General features: G+C 49.6%; 1 protein-coding gene across 11 annotated transcripts in view; it reads left to right on the top strand.

Annotated features, from left to right (window-relative positions):
* The window catches only part of MEGF11 (multiple EGF like domains 11), a gene marked incomplete at its 5' end in the record, with an annotated part of 349,005 nt that overhangs the window by 149,197 nt on the left and 179,813 nt on the right, over positions 1-19,995 (top strand). For all 11 annotated transcript variants that reach the window (XR_013960411.1, XR_013960412.1, XM_080664633.1 and 8 more), the window contains one exon: positions 19,613-19,705. Coding sequence is in view for 9 of the 11 variants with exons in the window: in XM_080664633.1 (XP_080520759.1) it covers positions 19,613-19,705 (93 nt within the window). The remainder of the gene's footprint in view (positions 1-19,612; positions 19,706-19,995) is intronic.

Raw genomic sequence — 19,995 nt, forward strand, 5'->3', positions numbered from 1 at the left:
AAAGCAGGTGCTCACGTGTCAGCATGCTGCGATGTGGCTGGGATGCAGTGTCCTCTCGAGAGCTGATGCCAACATCCCTTCAGGCTCTCCTGGGGGCCCTGACCTAAAACGACAGCCAGTCCAGCACATGCTGCCGCCTCTGCCCTCCCTCCCCCCTCCTCCCTCCTACTGCCCCAGCCCGCTCCCCTCCCCGCCCCTGTCAAAGGGCCAGAGCGACCAGTCTGGGTGATAAGGCCAGAACTGAGATGGGAGGGAGGAAGCTGTGCCTGCTGAGCCCAGGAGATGCTCAGAGCAGGGCTGTGAACTAGTGAATGAAAAAGAAAGCGGAGGAAAAGGAGGGAGTAAGTGAGAGGAGAAGAAAACACAAGGAGGCAGGGGGAGAGAGAGGGAGAGGAGGAGGCGGGCTTCTTACAAGATTAGGTTGATGCGTTGGAATGAGGGAGAACAAGGGTCTTATTTGAAAAAAAAAATAAAAGAATCAATACTCCTCTCAGTGTGACACGGAGTGAACATCATCTCTGGGAATCGGTGTGATTGTGTGTTACAGGGTCTCCCAGTGCTGTGCTGAGACCTGCAGCTGCTGGGAAGTCGGTGCTCTGCTGGCCTCACCCCTCTCCCAGGAGCTGCAGAGGCCCTGGGGAACCTGCCTCCTCCCCGCACCACCACCGCCCCCCCCCCCCCTCCCCCGCTCCCCGGGCTGGAGGTGACAGACCAGGCTATTGCTGGGGAAGCGACTCCTCAGGCCCTCACTCAGCAGCCTAACATCAGACTTTCAGGCTGTGGCCAAGGTTTGGCCCCTGAGTCAAATAAACGAATGAATAAACGTTCTTCAAAAGTACCAGTCCTGAATCCTGTCCCCTCCGGGTCCTGCTGTGCTGATAATTACTCTCACTGGGAACTAATATATTTGACACTAATGGGTTTCCTCTCCCAGAGGATTCTTCTGAATGTGAACAAGAGGCCCTTTTCAGAGGGTGCCTTAATTTTTGTTTGATTGATGGATTGATTTTAGAGAAAGAGGAAGGGAGAAATTGAAAGAGAGAGAGAGAGAGAGAGAGAGAGAGATATATATTTATTGCTCTTATTTATGCATTCATTGTTGACTCTTGCATGTGCCTGGACCCGGGATCACACCCACAACCTTGGCATATTAGGACGATGCTCTAACCCAGTGGTCGGCAAACTCATTAGTCAACAGAGCCAAATATCAACAGTACAACGATGGAAATTTCTTTTGAGAGCCAAAAACCGACTTCTGCGCATGGGCCACGAAGTTTCAATCGCACTGTACGTGTGCGCCTACACGTGGTATTATGTGGAAGAGCCACACTCAAGAGGCCAAAGAGCTGCATGTGGCTCGCGAGCCGCAGTTTGCTGACCACCGTTCTAACCAACTGAGTGAGCCTCCAGGGCGTACGGTTTTAATGGTATCTATTTTCTGCGCAGGTAACATGTTCCTCTGGTTTAATATACAGCAGTTACAAAAGGGATGCAATAAAAAAGCCTTTTCTCAGTTCCTCCTTCCTGGAGGAAACCAGTATTACCGCTTTTTTGTACACCTTTCCAGAGGCATTTTATGCATATGTAAGGAAATACGTTTATGCATTCTTTCCCTATACTTTTTTCCAGTTTTATTGAGATATAGTTGATATACAGCACTACATAAGTTTAAGGTGTACAGCAGAATGACTTGACTTACATATATTGAAAAATGATTACCACAATAAGTTAATATCCCTCATCTCCTATAGGAACCAAAAAAAAAAAAAAGGGGGGGGAAATGAATGTTCTTTCCTTGTGATGAGGACATTTAGAATTTCCTCTCTTAGCAGCTTTCAAATATACCGTACAGCAGCGTAACTGTAGTCACCATGCTGTACATTCAACCCCAGGACTTACTGATCTTATATAGCCACTGGAAGTCTGTACCTTCAGCTGCCTTCCTTCAGTTCCCTGAATCCCCATCCCCTCACTTCTGATCTCTGTTACTATGAGTTTGATTTTTTTTTTTAAGATTCCACATACTAGTACAAGTGAGATCATATGGTATTTGTCTTTCTCTGTCTGACTTATTTCACTCACCATAATGCTCTCAAGTTTCATCAATCTTGTGGCTAATGGCAGGATTTTCTTCTTTTTTATGGCTGAATAGTATTCCATGTATACAGATAGTCCCAGACTTACGATGGTTTTTTAATTTTATGATGGTGAGAAAGTGTACTTTGAGTTTTGGTCTTTTCCCAAGCTAGCGATATGCAATACGATGCTCTCATTATGCTGGGCAGTGGCAATGATCCATAGCTCCCAGTGAGGCCTGCCATCACCAGAGTGTACTGTGTTGTCAGCATTTTTGCATATTGTGTTCAGAGCACATTTAAGGGAGGCGAGGTTAAGCTATGATGTTCAGTAGGTTAGGTATACTAAATGCATATTTATCAGGATGTAACTCTGTCATAAGTCCAGGAGCCCTCTATATGTGCCACATTTCTTTCTCCATTCATTTGTTGACGGATACTTAGGCTATTTCCATATCTTCCCTACACTTTTAAATTTTTACTCAAATGGAAGCATATGCTAGACCCTTTCTGCCTTTACTTTTCTCACTTTAGCTCTAGCTTTGTGTGTGTTATACATGAAGAGCCTTCTGGTTCCTTTTCTATGGCTGCATAGTATTCCAGGGAGTGGCTGTGTCAGAATCTATGTACCCTTTCTCTTGCAGATGGACATTTGGGTTGTTTTCCAGCTTTTGCTATCATAGACGGTGCTGCAGGACATGGCCATCCTGCAGAGTGAGCATGTGTCCTTTTCTCAAGTACAAGAGTACTGAGGCGCTGCCGCTTCCTAAACACACAGAGACAGGCCTGTGGGTACAATACTTAGGAGGGAACAGTGCCTGCCCATTCTCACCTTTCTCTGCATAGCTGTAGGGCTGCTCCAGGGCAGGGTGGGATGCATGGAGCAGGGTGGGGTGAGAGGCAGGGCCATCCTGCAGAGTGAGTCAGGGTGGGGGCACAAGATGGGATGTCACCAGAACCAGACGATGGTGTGTTCTTTGCCTTGGAACAGTAGGAGGTAGGTGACCCTGCTCTGCCCACTGGAGTGAGGGGAGAGAGCTGGTTGGGACTGTGTTTCTCAGACCTCGGTCTGCCCAAGTGAGGTGCTTCACCCCACTGCCGTTTTCTCCTCCACTAAGAAGCCTTCCTGCCTGGCCCATGCGGCTCAGTGAAATGGGCGTCATCCATAATGGTTCGATTCCCATTAGGGCACCTGCCCAAGTTGTGGGCTTGATCCCCAGTAGAGGGCATGCAGGAGGCAGCTGATCAAAGTTTTTCTCTCATCAGTGTTTCTGTATCTCTCTCCCTCTCCATTACTCTCTCTCTAAAACAATCAATAAAAACATTTTTTATTTGTTTTTTAAGAAGAAGCCTTCCCTGCTCACTCAACCCATGTGCCAACATTGCTCCTTTATCTGGCTGCCCTGCAGGCTTAGGCCTGCTAATTGGGAGAGCAGGGAGGAGCGCAGCTCTGGGCCTGCAGAACCCTGGGCTTGAATCCTGCTGTGCCCCATAGAAACGGCAGGACAGGTGATAGTGATTTAAAATGAAAAAGGTTACTTAAAAATAAGCTTCCCCCCTCATTACGATGGCATTAAATATTCAAATAGGCCTATTTGATATATAAAGAAATACTTTGGGGTTTTTATTGTTGTTAATCCTCACCCAAGGATATTTTTCTATTGACTTTTAAAGAGACTGGAAGGGAGCGGGGGAGAGAGAGGGAGAGAGAGAGAGAGAGAGACATCGATGTGAGAGAGACACATGGATCGGTTGCCTCCTGAATGCACCATGACTGGCTGGGAATTGAGCCTGCAGCTGAGGTACATGCCCTTGGCTGGAATTGAACCCAGGACCCTTCAGTCTGAGGGCTGACGCTCTATCCACTTAGCCAAACCAACTGGGGCTGTAAAGAAATACTTTGGGCTTGAACTTAGGTAAGGAATGGTTTGGGTCAGGAGGATGGAAATCTTCTCTAAACTCTAGTTTGGGGAGGACTGCAAATTCCCTGCTCATAGAACATCAGGCTGTGGAGACTCTGAGAGTCTGTCTGTCCTGCCACCTCCCGCCTTGTTCAGGCAGGAGCTATGAATGATCCACATGGCAAATGAGCTATAGAGCTGACTCTCAGGCCAGGGAGAGAGGGGGTCTTTTAAAGAGGGCAGGAGATTCTTAAAGATGACTCAGCGAGAAACAAATACAGCCCAGGCTGCCGAGGGATGTGATTGTGATGAGGACTAATTCATAAAAGCACCAACTCCCATATGTTGGCGTTGAGGGAATTTAGGTGTCTCCAGTCTAGTAAAGATGCTAACAGGAAGGCAGGAGCGGGTGGGAGGAGGCTGACGGTGACCTTCATAGCTGCCATTCCCTTCCACTTGGCATTATTTTTTATTAAAGTCCTAAATCAGCGGTGCTAAGTAGCTCCTGACTTAGCTCCTCGATAGCAATGAGATTTAAACCCAGCGGGACATGGGCTGTTTCCGCTGGGACATGAAGCAGCGGCCCTCATAAACCTGGGGTGGGCTTCGTCGCGCTGGCTGGGGGCAGCAGCCTGGCGCGAGTGCCCGTGACAAAAGACTAACTGTGAAGAAAGGAAGGACACTTCACTGTGGGACACCAGCGGTGCCAGCTACTCCCTCCTTCGAAGCTGTGGGTTCCTGTCGCTTTGTTTCTCATCTGCTTCAGTCCCAGTAGAAAAGCCCTCTGAAGGCTTGTCATGTGGAATCGGGGGTGGAGAGCAGGAAAGGACGGACTCAGCACCAATACGGGCAAGTTCCGACGAGGCAGTTTCAGCTCAATGAAGAAAAAAGCTTCCTAGCCATCAGATCTGTTAATAAATCAAAGGGGATTCATTGATTCCTCCATACGTTCAACAGATGTTCATGAAACCTCTGTTCTGTGCCAGCACTGGTGCCAGACCCGATGGTGAGAGGAAGAGAGAGAGAGGCATGGATTGGTCGCCTCTTTCAGAGGCTCCTGGTCCGGTGTTGAAGACAGTCAAACAAGCAAAACAGTAATATGTAACCTGTGCTTTGACAGGGACGAGTAGGTGCTATGGGAGCATGCATCAGGGACACCTAACCTATTGAGGGTGGCTAGAGACGGTTTCCTAAAATAGGCAACATGCAAGAGAGATGAACTAGCCAGGCAAAGAGGAGGCTGAAGAGGGACTCTGGCAGAGAGGAGCGCATGTGCAAAGGCCCAGAGGTGGGAGAGAGTCTTTCTCACTTGAGGATGTGCTGCAATTGAGTGAGGTTGGAGCAGGGTCTGACTGTTCCTGCTAGGAGAAGCGTCTCAGTAGAAGTTTGGCACAGGAACTCCGCTCCCTCCCCACTTAGGCAAGGGGCTCCAAGCACTGGCTAAAGCAGTGAAAGTGGGGACTCTAAGTAGTTGGCCCCTTCTGCTGTGAGATGCTGTGGTACTGAGTGCCTGCTGAAGTCCCCGAGTTGCGCATGTTCGAGTGTTGTGTGTGGGCTGCCTCCTCCCAAACCAGCCATGATGGTAAGAGTTGGGATTTGTGGGGCCCTTGCTAAGAACCCACTCCATCAACCACTTTGCAGGCATTATCTTATTTAGCCCCGCACAACAGCCCTTTATTTAGGTCATGCTGTTGGCCCAGTTTTACAGATGGAGAACCTGAGGCTTTGTGTTGTTAGGCGTTTTCACTGACTGAAGGACACACAGCCAAGCTAAGGGGAAGAACCAGGACTTAAACCCAGGTCAGTCCACACTGAAGCCCATGAGCGTAACCGCATCCTCTGCCTGTGGCCTATTCGTACGTGTGCCCATCCTCCCTGCGCCCCCTCCTTTGGGACTCTGACATGTGTGGCCATGAGAAAAGACCAGCTCCTTCCTCAGGGAAGACAAGTCACAAGGCAGAACCAGGGGACAGGATTTTAAATCAGAGCATTAAAAAAATGCTCGACAAGCTTCATGTTTTGCTTTCCTCATAGGTGGTGAGGATCAATTTCCCAAAGAAAAAAAATCAATCAGTTGGAATGTGTCTTTCTGGAGAAAGTCTGGCATCTGTCAAATGGGGGAAAAAAGGGCCCAGAAAAAGATTTTCTTGGGTCGTGTGCTGGGGGTTGCTGACTCAGGCCCTATGCGCCAGCATCATTACCAAGTTGAAAAGCTGTTGCTCCTTGCAGGAATGCAGGATTGGTGGTTTGAACAGCTCCACTGGGAAAACCCTTTACAAAGCGAGGAAAAACGAGGGGGTACCTAGAGCGTCCACAAGCAGATCTGCAGCCTGCAGCATCCATCAAGAGAATTGACCGCAGCACCCGCCTTTTAGCAGGCCTGGGGGTTGGGTGTGATTGTTTTACACAGGAACTCAATAGGGACATTCTGACAAGTTGCAATTTCATTTTATTTATTTATTTAATTAATTAATTAATTTATTTTTTACAAGTTGCAATTTTAATTGATAAACAATGATTAACAGTTAAGCCATGTTGGGGTGAGCCATAAAAGGCAGCCTAGTATCTTTGGGTGATTGGTAGAGATACAAGAGAGGTCCCCTGGGGAGTCTGTGATCTGACAAGGGCTTTGATGATTGATGACCCCTAGGGCTGGAATGGGGTGGGGGGCCAAAACCCTAGACTGAAATCCTTCTTGTTGGGTTTTGCTGGAACAATTCTGTTTATTAGCTGGAGAGAAGCTGGAATTTTTCTAAAGAGCATTTCACTGTCCCACCACGGAGGCATTTAGAACTTGAACTCAGGTCTGTGCATTGCCCTGGTGTCTTAGCTGAATTATATATTGAACCCCAACCAAACTGGATGGCTCACATTGGAGCCAGGTGGGGCTCTGTGTGAAGGGAAAGGAGATTCTTTGTCGATTCAGATACTTATTCATTCAACATATACTATTGAACACCTGCACTGTGCCAGCTGCTGTGCTGGAACATAAGGATGAACTACACAGGCCTATTCTTTACCTTTGGGAGCTAACAGGAGACAGAGAAGAGAAGTTGGCACTATGGCCTATGGGACAAACTGGATGCTGTGGGAGCAGGGAGGAGACCCAACCCAGCCTGGGAGCAGTGCAGTCATGGAAGGCTTCCTGGAAGAAGTAGCATCTAAGTTAATGTGAAGTATAAGCAGAAGTAAGAGGTGAGAGAGCTGGAGAGCTGAGTTTTGGACGGAGTTTCAGGCTGTATGAAGGTCCAGGGTAGGGAGGGTTGGGCCTATTCGGAACCGGAAGAAATACCATGTACCAAAGAAGAGAGGGCAGGAGGGAGGACTGAAGCTGGAGAAGTGAGAGGGCTAGAAGAAAGAAGGTATAGGAAGTTTTCTTCCTGCAGAAAACCCTGAGGCAGAATTTTCATGGTCTGTGAAAGTGGGGAAGGGTGATACAGTTTCTGGCACATAGTAGGTACTCAGTAAGTGTACTATGAATGGATGTCAAGTTGAGCATCGCCTCTTGGACCCCCCTTCCCCTGTCCGCCAACATACAAAAGAATTACCTACCTTCTCTTGGGGCCTATCCTGTACCCTGAACTGGCTGTGATTTTAGCATGAGGAACATTTTAGTGCCCTTGCCCACAGTCTCACCCGCCCGCCCACAGGCCCCCTTTCTCACTGTTACATTGTGAAAGTTGGTACTTCGGCTTTTTGCTTATGGTATTCCTAGTACAGTGTCTGGCATATAGTAGGTGCTTAATAAATGCTTTTTTGAGTGAGTAACTGTTCCGAGGCAGGGAGATGGAATAGATGGCCTTGAAAAAAAAAAGTTAGGTCCCATGGACCAGGCTTTGTTCTAGCAGTTTACATGTATTGATTTAACTTAGCAACCAACTTAAGAGGTAGAGGACCAAGTTTAAAGATGAGAAAACTGAGGCCAGAGAAATAAAGTACCTTCCCTGAGGTCATACAACTAGGAAGTGGCAGAACCAGAACTTGAATCCAGACAACCTGGCTCCCAGGTCCGTTCTCTGACCTCCCACAATCCTGGCCTGTCACGGTCAGCACGAAGCCCTCCTCCCTCTGTGCACAACTCTCTGAGGGGGCACCCAAAGCCCTAAAGGGGCAGAGGGACTCCTTGGGGGAAAGGGGTTAAGAGCAGGCAGGAGGAGTAGTCACCATCTGGGAGTCCCAAGGGCAGGGACTCCTCTTCGTAACCCCTGCCCAGGGGCCCAGCACGCAGCAGTCTGGTGTGTGAATGCATGTGTGAGTGGGTATTTGCATGAATAAGCAGAGGGTATGTGGGAGCAGAAAGGACCTGGGATGCAGGGACCCTGCCCCAAGTTCACATTTCCCCCCAGAAGCATAGCCGGTGCTTCTCCATGCGAGAAAGGGCCTGGCAGCCAGACTGGCGGCCTCTTTTTCCTTTTAGAAATGGACGAGGAAAGGGGTCTGTGGGTAACTTACGATTCACCTGTGCACTGAACCTGGGTTGTCTCCTTCCCTGCCCCCAGCCCTCACCTCCAGTATTCCCCGTGAATAAGGAATTCTTTATGGATCCAATTCAGGCCATTCTCTCATCCTTTGAGCTGGAAATGAGCCATGTGGGTTGTCTTGGGTGGACTGCATCTGGGGCCATGGCCCTGAGAAGAGGAATATTAACAACAACAGCATAAAAAAAAAATCAGCAACACTCATCACTCACCCCTGGTTCTAGGAGCTTTGCATGAACTCGTTTATTCTTTGCAATAGCTCTCTAAGTCCATAGCCATTGTATAGGTGAGGAAACTGAGGACAGACAGGTTGCTCAAGGATGTGCAGCTAATGAGTGGCAGAACAGGGACCCAGGCTTTTAGATAATGCTGGACTGCCAAGGCATAAAACTCGGCAAGGGTACCACTGAATTACGACTTATGAGTGACTGAGCCAACTCCGCAGGTAAGGTGGGGGTGGCAGACCCCTGACTACCCAGTCCCAGAGTTCTGTTCGAGCCTCCCCAGGACCCCCCACTAGGGAAAGGAGGAATCTATAGGCCTACAGGCTCCAGACTAAGACAGTGTTTGGCTTTTAATGTCTTCCCATCTTATCAACCCTGCAGGTGAAATGCTTCTTTAAAAAAAAATTGACTATTCATGTCTTGGAGCCAGATATGACCACAGCAATTAAAAGCCGCTCTAGATGTGCTGAGAGGAAGGGCCAGCCGTCTTGGCTTTCCCTGGCTGTGGAGGGGACTCAGGGTTGGCAGTTGTAAAGCAATAAATGATACACATCTATGAATTGTTTCAGAATTCCCTTGGTGACTCCATGACATAGACTCACATACACCCACATACGCCCGCCCACGTTCTGTGTGACCTTGCGTATGGCAGAATCGCTGGTGCTAAGTGTGTTACTTTGGAATTGGCACGCAGGTCCACTCCGATGTAGGTCATTTTATTTCCAAGCAGAATCAAATGACAGCCTGATCTGAGGCACCTGCCAAGAATGCTAATGGAGGGCTGATCAATGTACCTTGGAGCTCTGGGGAAACTGGGTGCAGGGGAAACTCCAGGAGCCATATGCTGCGGAATTCTGGGAAGCCACAGCTCCTCTCCCTGGCTCCCAAGCCTTCTTTTGTTCTAACTGGGTATCAGGCTAGTTGGCCAGGAGCATGAAGTTGTCTTTATTTATCTTGACCTTTTCGTGTAATTTTTATAGTTCCATTAACTAGTAAGACCATTTGCAAACTGCCGAGCAGAATATATTACCACGAGCACCTCAGGGATTTGTGGGTCATCTTGGGCAGAATGCTAATCGGATCGAGGACTGAGAGCTTCCCACGAACAAGGGCCTTAGAGAAGGACTGGTGTTTTCTCAGCAGTTTGCAGAGGAGACCCCAGGTCTGACCTGGCCCCTTTGCTCAATGCCAGGATCTGAGGATCCTGGGCCAATGATGCAGGCTCACCCCTGCCCCAGGACTGACGCTCTGGCCCTGCATCTGTACCTTGGGCACATGTGTTCCATGCCAAGCTCTGTGCCTGCATTTGTGGAACGGATTGGCTTGGATCAGTGAGGTAGTGATTAGCACCCAGTGAGGTAGAGGACCATTGTCCCCATTTTAAAGATGCTACAGCCGAGCCCCAGGCTCCCAGAGCTGGAAGGGACATTTGAATTAGGTCGTTCATCCCTTCATGTCACACACAGAAACTGAGACCCAGAAGAGGTGAAACGTTGGTGGCAGGTCTGGCGCTGGAACTTACTTATCTCAGCCTGTGGTCAGGGTGGTGGTGGGACATGTGGTTAAGAGCAGGCCTTGCAGCATCACACAGATGCGGGTTCAATTCTCATCTTGGCCACTGGGTCAGGGTCCCAGCAAGAAACAGATGGCATGTTCACTGAGGACAGTTTACTAGCAATAAAACATGCATTAGGGCATGGGAGGGGTAAGGGACGCCCATATTTGATGGTGCAGCATTTAGGGCTAGCCACCAAGGAGAGCCACTGCACGCCTGGGCCAGAAGAACCCGTGGCCCCCACTCACACCCCTCCCCCAGCCTTGAGCTGTAAGGTAGAGGACCACCACCACCAACCCACGGCCCAGCCTCCCACCTCCTGCTGCTGTGTGCCATTGGCCAAACCCAACCAAAAGCCAGAGGGTTAGTATGTCCATGAAGATGCCCCTCTCAGGGCACAGACAAGGGTGGAGACGGGAGGGGAGTGCCCTGGGGGAGCAAATGGAGAAAATCTAGCACACACATTTTTAAGGGATAAAAATTTGTTCTTTGTTTATACATAAAGCACAGATATACATACAGTACACACACAGATATATGGTGTATCGGTGGTGGTAGAATTTCATGGGAGGGGGTGATTAAGAAAAAGAATGTTTAAAATGGGTCCTGGTTGGGCTTGTGGGGAGGGCAATCATGAAAATGAGGTTGAGAAACACGGTTCTGGCGCAGCCCCTTGGCCGCTATGGGAATTTGCCGTTACTTAGCCCTTTCTGTGGTTTAGAGTCCTCTCTGTAAGTGGAGTAGTAAAAATACCTGCCTCAGGAATGAAATGGGGCAATGGCATCTCAGGGCTGAGCGAAGAGAAAGGACGTATCATTTGGTCTCTTTTTCATACACGTCTTTACTAGTGTCTATCGAACAAGACCATCAGTTGTAACACAGTGGTCACGAAATCATCCATATGTCTTGTCCCCAGCCCCGGGGGAAAGAGAGGTCTGCAGTAAAGTGCCAGGTGAGCATTTGTGGCTGCTGAAGGTTATGCCCCCGGCTTGACGGCCCCTGTCCCTTCAGGCAGACACTTTAGAAAGGAGACTGGCATCATCGGGATTTCCTACGCACATTTTGAGCTTCTGATCATAATGGATAATGAGTAAATGATAGATGAATAGAAGGGGAGAAGGGATCTTAAATGTCTCATAGTCCAATTTTTCATCAAACCAAGAAACCTCTAGCGCAGGAGGCTCCATAAAGCATCAGATAGTAAATATTTTAGGCTTTGCTGACCAGCAGTCTCCGTGGCAACAACTCAGCTCTATCCTTGCAGTGTAAAAGCAGCCAGGCACATTATGTAAATGAATGGGCCTGGCTGTGCTCCAACAAAACATAGCAGTCGGCAGCCAGTGGGGTTGGGCCTGGGAGTCAGTTAGCCTGCCGGCCGCTGCCCTCCAGCATTTGTAGGTCCCCTGTGCTCCGCTTGCGTGTTACCAGTGATGGGTTGCTCCCTACCTGTAGAATCAGCCCTTTGAACTACTGAACCCATTCTGGTGTTAGAAAGCCTTGCTTTGGGTTAGACCAGTGGTTGGTAAACTCATTAGTCAACAGAGCCAAATATCAACAGTACAACAATTGAAATTTCTTTTGAGAGCCAAATTTTTTAAACTTAAACTTCTTCTAACGCCACTTCTTCAAAATAGACTCGCCCAGGCCGTGGTATTTTGTGGAAGAGCCACACTCAAGGGGCCAAAGAGCCGCACGTGGCTCGCGAGCCGCAGTTTGCCGACCACGGGGTTAGACTGAAATCTGCCTCCTTGCCATGTACGTCCGTGGGCCTCTGTTCTGTGTGGGAAAAGAGTGGCTTCCGCTTTGCTTTCAGCGAGTCAGCTGGCTGTGACCTGCCCCCCACCCATTGCTTTCTTCTCCAGGCTACACAGTATCCCCCAAGTCCCAACCTTTACATGACCCTCATAGGTCATGTGTCCACACCCTCTGCCTCCTGAGTCTTCTCCCCGAGCTTGCCAAAGCACAGGTACTCAGAGGGATCACCATCAGACGCACACGGAGTACCTGTGAGTCATGGCTCACGAGGAGATGGGGGATGTTGAAGACTCTGGTTTTACCCTCAAGGAGCTCGCCGTCTAGTTGGAGAGACTAGATGGACCCATGCTAAAGGGGGATGTGGCAGGAGACCACGTGTGCTATGTTCCCCCAAACGGGCAGCCCCCGGAGAGTACCGTGGGATTCAGAGGAGAATGAGGCTTCTGTGGGTTTGGCCAGTCAGGGGGAACCTCATGGGGATTCTAGTGGGAAAATATTTCACTTTCATTAATGTGCAAACTAGGGTGGCTGAGCCCTCCTACCTTCTTGGTGGCGATGGGTGACGGAGGCTGTACCTGGCCTTGGGGACTCAGGTGACCTAGGTTGGGGAGCCCAGTGGAAGCATTTCAAGCTTCCAGCTGCCGTAAGGTGACGTGGTGAGCCAGAGCAGCCCTAGGAGCATCATAGGTGTCAGCAGTTGAAGGAGCCTTAAGGGTGACGTGTTCCAATGTCCTTGTTTTACAGTCGAGAGAGAAATACCCAGAGTTGTATGTTAGGTAGTACAGAGCCTGAATCCACACTCCATCCTCCTGGCTCCTAATCCAGGACAGAAGCCAGGAGTCCCTGTGTCAAGAGGAGAGGTTTACTAGGCCATGGAAGGGGGATGGGGTTTGGGGGACAGGAGGTGGGACTAGAGCCATGGTGGCCACCCAGGCATTTCCTGGAGGGGTGGGCGGGATAGCAGTGCATGGTGACTCTTAGCTGAGTGGGACTTCAGGCCTCATCTGGTTTAGTCTTGATTTAGAGTCGCAGGGCCCAGAGAGGAAAGGGAGTTGCTCGATAGCACTGAGCTTCATGCTGGTAGACGCGAGCCCGGGTCTCTTCACACCCTAGCTGAGCTGCACCCACACCACCATCCCTCAGGTCCCCCAGCCCCCTGGTTCCAAGGGCCAGAAACAGCCGAGCGAAGGGGCAGGTGCAGAGGTTTGGTGGCTTCTCTGTGACTGAGCTCTGGAGCTGAGCTCGGGAAGACAGCCACACCCTCCTACATGTATTTCGGTGGTCTCTTCTGGCACAGGCGGCTCTCTCCTTGGGCCCTCAAGAAATGAGCACCTATGTACCAGGAAGCATGAGGGCTTAAAAAGGCCAAGCAGGAAGTGGCTCTGTCCCTTAGGGGCTGGAGATCTGCAAAGGAGAGACAAGGGCTGACCCAGCTACCTCCTGCAGGGTGTCCTGGGATGGCCTAGGACAGAGGTTGAGGTAGCATGTGTGAAAGCTCCAAGGCCTGGCGCTTAGTACATGCTCAGAATGGTAGTGCAGGTAAGTGGACGCTGAGATAAGTGGTAGCATCTCTTAGCGGTCCTAGACATCAAGCCAAGACCCCATAGTGAGAGAGTTGTGTATGTTGGTGGGGCGGAGGGGGGGGAAATAATAATAGCACTTATGCTTACTGAGCACTTATGTGTGCCGGGCACTGGTCTAAGCACTTCACATGTATTGTTTCATTAAATCTTTGCAACAACCCATGGAGTAGGTACAGTCATTCATCGCTTGACAATAGGGATACGTTCGAGAAACGTGTCGTTAGGTGATTTCATCGTTGTGTGAACGCCAGAGACTGCACTTACACAAAAATACAGTACAAAAGGTAAAAAATGATACACCTATACAGGGCACTTGTCATGAATGGAGCTTGCAGGACTTACTGGAAGTTGCTCTGGGTGAGGCAGTGAGTGAGTGGTAAGTGACTGTGGGGGCTAGGACATTACTGTACACTACTGTGGACTTCATAAACATTGTACACATAGGTTACACTAAATTTATAAAAAATACTTTTCTTCAGTAATAAATTGCTCTTAGCTTACTGTAATTTTTAAAATTTTTTATCTTTATTGTTGAAAATATTACAGATGTCCCTTTTTTCCCTTCCCCATTGATCCCTTCCACCCTGCACCTGCCCCTCCCAGCCCTTCACCACACTATTGTCTGTGTCCATGGGCTTGTATAGATGCATGTACGTTCCCCAGTTAGTCACTCCCACCCACCCACCCTCCCCAACCTTCCTTCTGAGATTCGTCAGTTTGTTCCATGCTTCTATGTTTCTGGATCTATTTTGTTCATCAGTTTATTTTGTTCATTAGATTCCACATATGAGTGAGATCATGTGATACTTGTCTTTCTCTGGCTGGCTTATTTCACTTAGCATAATGCTCTCCAGGTCCCTCCATGCTGTCTCAAAGGGTAAGAGATCCTTCTTTTTTACTGCTGCATCGTATTCCATGGTGTAAATGTACCACAGCTTTTTTATCCACTCATCTACTGATGGGCACTTGGGCTGATTCCAGATCTTAGCTATTATAAATTGTGCAGCTAAAACATAGGGGTGTATATATTTTTTTCTGATTGGTGTTTCAGGTTTCTTAGGGTATATTCCTAGAAGTAGGATCACTGGGTCAAATGGCAGTACCATATTTAATTTTTTGAGGTAACTCCATACTATTTTCCATAATGGCTGCACCAGTCTGCATTCCCATCAGCTGTGTACTAGGGTTCCCTTTTCTCCACATCCTCATCAGCACTTGTCATTTTTTGCTTTATTGATGGTAGCTATTCTGGCATGTATGAGGTGATACATCATTGTTGTTTTAATTTGCATCTTTCTGATGATTAGTGACTTTGAACATTTTTTCATCTGTCTCTTGGCCTTCTGTATGTCCTCTTTGGAGAAGGGTCTTTTTAGGTCCTTTGCCCATTTTTTGACTGTAACTTTTTTACTTTATAAATTTAAAAAAATTTAACTTTTCAACTGTTTTGTAATAACAGCTAAAAGCTCAAACACATTGTACAGCTGCACAAAATATTTTATTTCTTTATACCTTTATAATATTTTTTCTACTTAAAATTTTTTTTTTTACTTTTCAAACATTTTTTGTTAAAGGCTAAGACGCAAACGCACACGTTAGCCTTGGCCTACACGGATCAGGATCATCAATATCACTGTCTCCCACCTGCACATCTTGCCCCACAGGAAGGTCTTCAGGGGCAGTAATGTGCATGGAGCTGGCATCTCCTGTGATAACAGAGCCTTCTTCTGGAACACCTCCTGGAGGACCTGCCTCAGGCTCTTCTTGTGGAGGTGTCACTCTTTTCAGAAACATATCCATGGTGATTTGCTCAGCTTCCTTCCTTCTTTCCTTTTTTCCTTCCTTCCTTCCTTCCTTCCTTCCTTCCTTCCTTCCTTCCTTCCTTCCTTCCTTTCTTCATCATAAACTTGCTTGTAAGCAGATAATGTATCATGAACTTTTCTTTAATGAAAACCTTTTGATGCTGAGGACCATGTTTTCAAGCTTTTATTTTTAAAATTATGTTTTTATTGATTTTAGAGAGAGAGGAAGGGAGAAGAAGAGAGAGAAACATCGATGTGAGAGAGAAACATTGATGGGTTGCTTCTCGACGAGGCATCAAACCCACAAACCCGCAAATGTGCCCTGACCCGGAATTGAATCGGCCATCTTTCAGTTGCACGGGGATGATGCTAAACCAACTGAGCCACACTGGCCAGGGCTGTTTTCAAACTTTTAAAGAGGCTTGTTAGAGTTGGAAAAAGCTTCTGCTAAACCTTTCACTATGTAATTTTATGGGACCCCTGTCATATATGCAGTCTGTCATTGACCGAAACATTGTTGTGTGATGTATCACTGTACTATTGTCCCCATTTTACAGATGAAAAAACTGAGGCATGGAAGATTAAATACTTGCGTATTGTCCTATAATTGTAACTGTAACTTAGCTCATCTATTACCCTGGCCTTTTCACCAGGGGTAGAGTTGGAACTGCCCTTCACACCATCCCCAACCAGTGGTCTGTCAATAGGTCCCTACAGCCTACCCCATGTGTCCAGGACCTTAGTGAAAGGTGAGAGAGAGGGAGATGACCTTCGTGTGGAGGATAAAAGAGGCTCAGTCATTGCAAGGACCCTCCCCCAGGTCAGAGGACACCCTACAGATAATAACAGCAAGACTCATACAGCACTTACTGTATATACCCCAGGCACTGCTCTGGGTCCTTTGTCAGCTCATTTCATCCTCACACACAGCCTGAGGCCGGTCCTGTCACTGTCCCCCATTGAACAGATGGGGACTGATGCAGAGAGGATAGTAACTGGCCCACGGTCTAGAGCTACTAAGTAGCATCGCTGGGTCCAGACTGGCTTTCTGAGTGCAGTCTGTGCTCTTAACCATGATACCAAGCTGTTTCTCGCTAAAAATGCCTGTGGCACCTGGGGTGTTGGAAGTAGGACCAAGGCAGGACAGTAGGTTGGGGAAGCTAAGAGAGCAGTAGTTCAAATTTCTCAGCAGGGCCAGGAGAGGGCCTGGCCTCAGTCACACAGCCCGTCACCAGCAGCAGATGGCTGTGGGTAAGGGAAAGAGGGATTCAACCAAATGCACCCATTTCGAGTTACAGGAGCAGAGAAGAGGGAGATCAGGGTGGCAGACTCAGCCCCACTTAGGGGGTCAGCTGGTGGGGATGGGGGCTGGCGTCAGAGAGAATGCTTTAGGAGCAGTTGCTATATAAATCCCTGCCCTCTGTAGAGGGGCTGTCCCTGCTGGGTAACCCCAGAGTTCTGGCGTGGAAGTCAGCCACCCAACACCAGGGTCATGGGTCTCACCTCCAGCCATCCCTCCTTAGGAGACTCTCCCTGCAGCACCCCCGTCCCAGTCTGTCCCCACCACGTACACAGACACACAGTGGCCCAAATGCCAAATACGGCCATCAGAGCCTGGGTATTTGCTATCAATATTTCATGCCTCAAACAACACTGTCTAAACAGCACCTATGAAATATGAACAGATTGAGGTTTTGACAAACAAATAGCCCAGGCATAATACCAGGGGGAGGAGGGGGAGGGATAATGAGGTCCGGAGGGACCACATGGAGTCAGGCCAAGGGTTTGTGGGGCGATTGTCCTCAGTGTGCTGGATACAGGGCTGAGCTGGGGAGGGCCCACGGGGAAAGGCAGTGTGGAGTGGAGCCTGCTCAGAGCACCTGAAGGCCTTCACTTCCAGCTAGGGAGAGGGTGCAGGGCGTGGGTCAGTGGTCAGGTTTTTAGGGTCAGAGAAAGGCGAGGGTTGGTAGGGTGCTGGTGGTTTTCCGCCTCCCCCCCCCCCCCCCCGCCCCGCCAATCCCTCCATTGAGCAGCTCTGAGCCCCCTGCTCAGGCCCACCCTGTAGGTGCTCCTCTGTCCTCTCTCTCCAGCTCTCACCCTCCTGGGGTCAACCACAGCACCCCTATGTTGTTCCCTCTGGCCTGGCTCCCCCAGTCCCTGAGGCATCTGGGCAGGGGAGGACGTCCCATCTGGGTGACATGTGAAGGCCCCATGGTTTTGGGCACCTCTCACCTCCCTCTGCCTTCACAGGCCTCTGTCTCCAGGATCCTCATCCCCAAGCTCCTTCCTCCCTGGCCAAGAGGCCACATATGTCCACGAGGTCCAGGGCACTGAGGCCTCAGATCTCCATGTTTAAAGTGACGGGGTTGGACATGATTTTCTCTGACACTTGGTAGGTTCACTGCCCTCTCTATACCTGACAGAACCCCCAGGGATCAAGGAGTTGCTTTCTGGTCAGAAAGCAGATGGGAGGTGTCATGAGCTAATCTGACAGGCGGATGGGAAGGGTCTGCTGGAAGGCAGAGGGGCCCAACTGTGGAGCATGCTGGGACCTCAGCCGGTGGGAGTGAGAGATGGAGGGAAGAGGGAGCAGCTGAGGCCAGAGCTGGGAGCTGGCTGGGCCCAGCCAGAGGATAGGGATGGACACATGGTGTCCAGCATACACTGGGAACATTGACCGATTCGAGCTTGTTTGGAAAGTCTGGAGGGAGCCCGGGGAGCCAGGGCAGCAGGGATGACCAGCTGGGGTCTTGTTAGCAGCCGGGTGAGCAGCTCACGTGGTTCTAAGAGGAGCTGGTCTCTGGGGTCAGGGTCCAGCTGGTTTCCCCAGCAAGAAGTAGGATAGCTGGTAGGCCCTGGAGCTCCAAGTGAGGGGCTGTGGAAGTCTTCAACACAAACCAGAACTCTGCCCAAAACCACTTGTACCCATGAGGACTCGGGTGCCAGGGTTCTCCCCAGACACACCACATCCCAGGCTCGCAGAGACAAGCTGACTGCAGACCACACACCAGGGGGCATCTGAAGTGGCTCTTCTGGGTCTGCCTTGCCTTGGGGCCTGGCCAAAGCTAAGGCAACAACCTCAGGGTCAGCATGTGTGTTTAGGAGGGGCCAGAGGACCCCACACCAACATAAAATGGGCTTTGTGGTCTAACTTCTTGGTGGGTACTCGAGCCGGGCAGTGGATGTGGAAGCGGGGGGGTGTTTGTAGCTCAGGGACAACCTTTATGATCGGGGGCCACCTGCTTCCCAGGCCAGTGCTAGGCAGAGAGAGGGCTCTAGCTGCTTGTCAGAGGAATGTGCTTCATCTAGCTCCCTCCTAAGAAACGGGCAGGGTGGGTGGTAGCTGCTGACTTCCCAAGCTCACAGAATTGGCGGGGGTGGCCCTGGGGTTTTCTGTAATCCTTCACTGATGGGTTAGATGGTGGGGGCAGATCTCTCAGGAGCAAAGATGACCTTGAGGAAACGTGGATGTCAGAGGAAGAGAGCCGTAATCTCTCCCTTCCTCAAGCTACTGCCAATAAGCCGTCTCCTCGCTGGAGCAGTTGATGGAAACTTCGCCACTGTTGCCTCCCAGCTCGGGATGCTATAGCCTTTGACTGCATGATAAGAAATTGCCAGGCACCTCCTAATTACAATTATCATTATCGTGGATGTCTTTCTTAATTACTTTCTTATAATTAGCAGTTGCCTTTTCTCAGCAATTGTGTACTTTGCAGATTTGCTGACATTTGAGAGCCTCAAAATAGGGACATTTGAGGAGGAGGGCAGAGAGGTGGGGGAAGCAAGAGAGGAACCTATTCTTTTCAGGTAGCCTGATGGATTTCAGGGCCGTGACAGAAAGCAATTGGGGAAAGCAAATGATGGGCATGATAGGTCATTTCCTGAGCAGATGGGGAAGAGCAAGGGTGTGGATTTAGGGGTTAGGCTCTGTGGAGAGTCTCCGAGTGTTAAGCCTTGGAGAAAATACTCTTGAAAAGCCACCAAGGCTGCCATTCTTCAGGCTTGGGTTTCATCTTAGGAAACAAGGCTGGGATGAAGCACACTCTTGTGGGTTGCATTTCAGAGTTAATTAAATAGCCGAGGTCTGAGGTGGCTTGATTTTTCTCCAAAGCCACTGATGCGTTCGGCACATCCATGGGCCTGGGGGAGTCATTTTAAAGTGGTTTATGCTCCTTGACCAGATGGTTGGTTTTCATTGTCTGTTCCTGTTCTTCCTCCCTCTCTCCCGGCCCCCTGTAGCCCTGTGTACGGAGGAGTGCGTGCACGGCCGCTGTGTTTCCCCTGACACCTGCCACTGTGAGCCTGGCTGGGGAGGACCCGACTGCTCCAGCGGTGAGTCTGGGGTCTTTGAGGGTTGTATGGCCCCCTGGCTCTGGCTCAGGAGGGCCTGGGCTGAGCACATGCTGAGTTATTCGTGTTGGGCTGCAGCTGCCTAGGCTAGCGTGGGCATCAGAGAAAAGACCTACCTGCAGTTTGGTGCATGATGGTACTTGGAGGAGAGGGTGTGAGGGGCGTGGAGGTAACGGTTTGTGGAGGTCTGGAGGGGCATTGTGTGTTGTGTGTGTATGTGTGGGGATTGTGGCGTCATCTGTACAACTCTGACTTTTGATAAAATACCTCTA

This window comes from Plecotus auritus (assembly GCF_963455305.1).
Source record: "Plecotus auritus genome assembly, chromosome: 1".
Classification (NCBI taxonomy): domain Eukaryota; kingdom Metazoa; phylum Chordata; class Mammalia; order Chiroptera; family Vespertilionidae; genus Plecotus; species Plecotus auritus.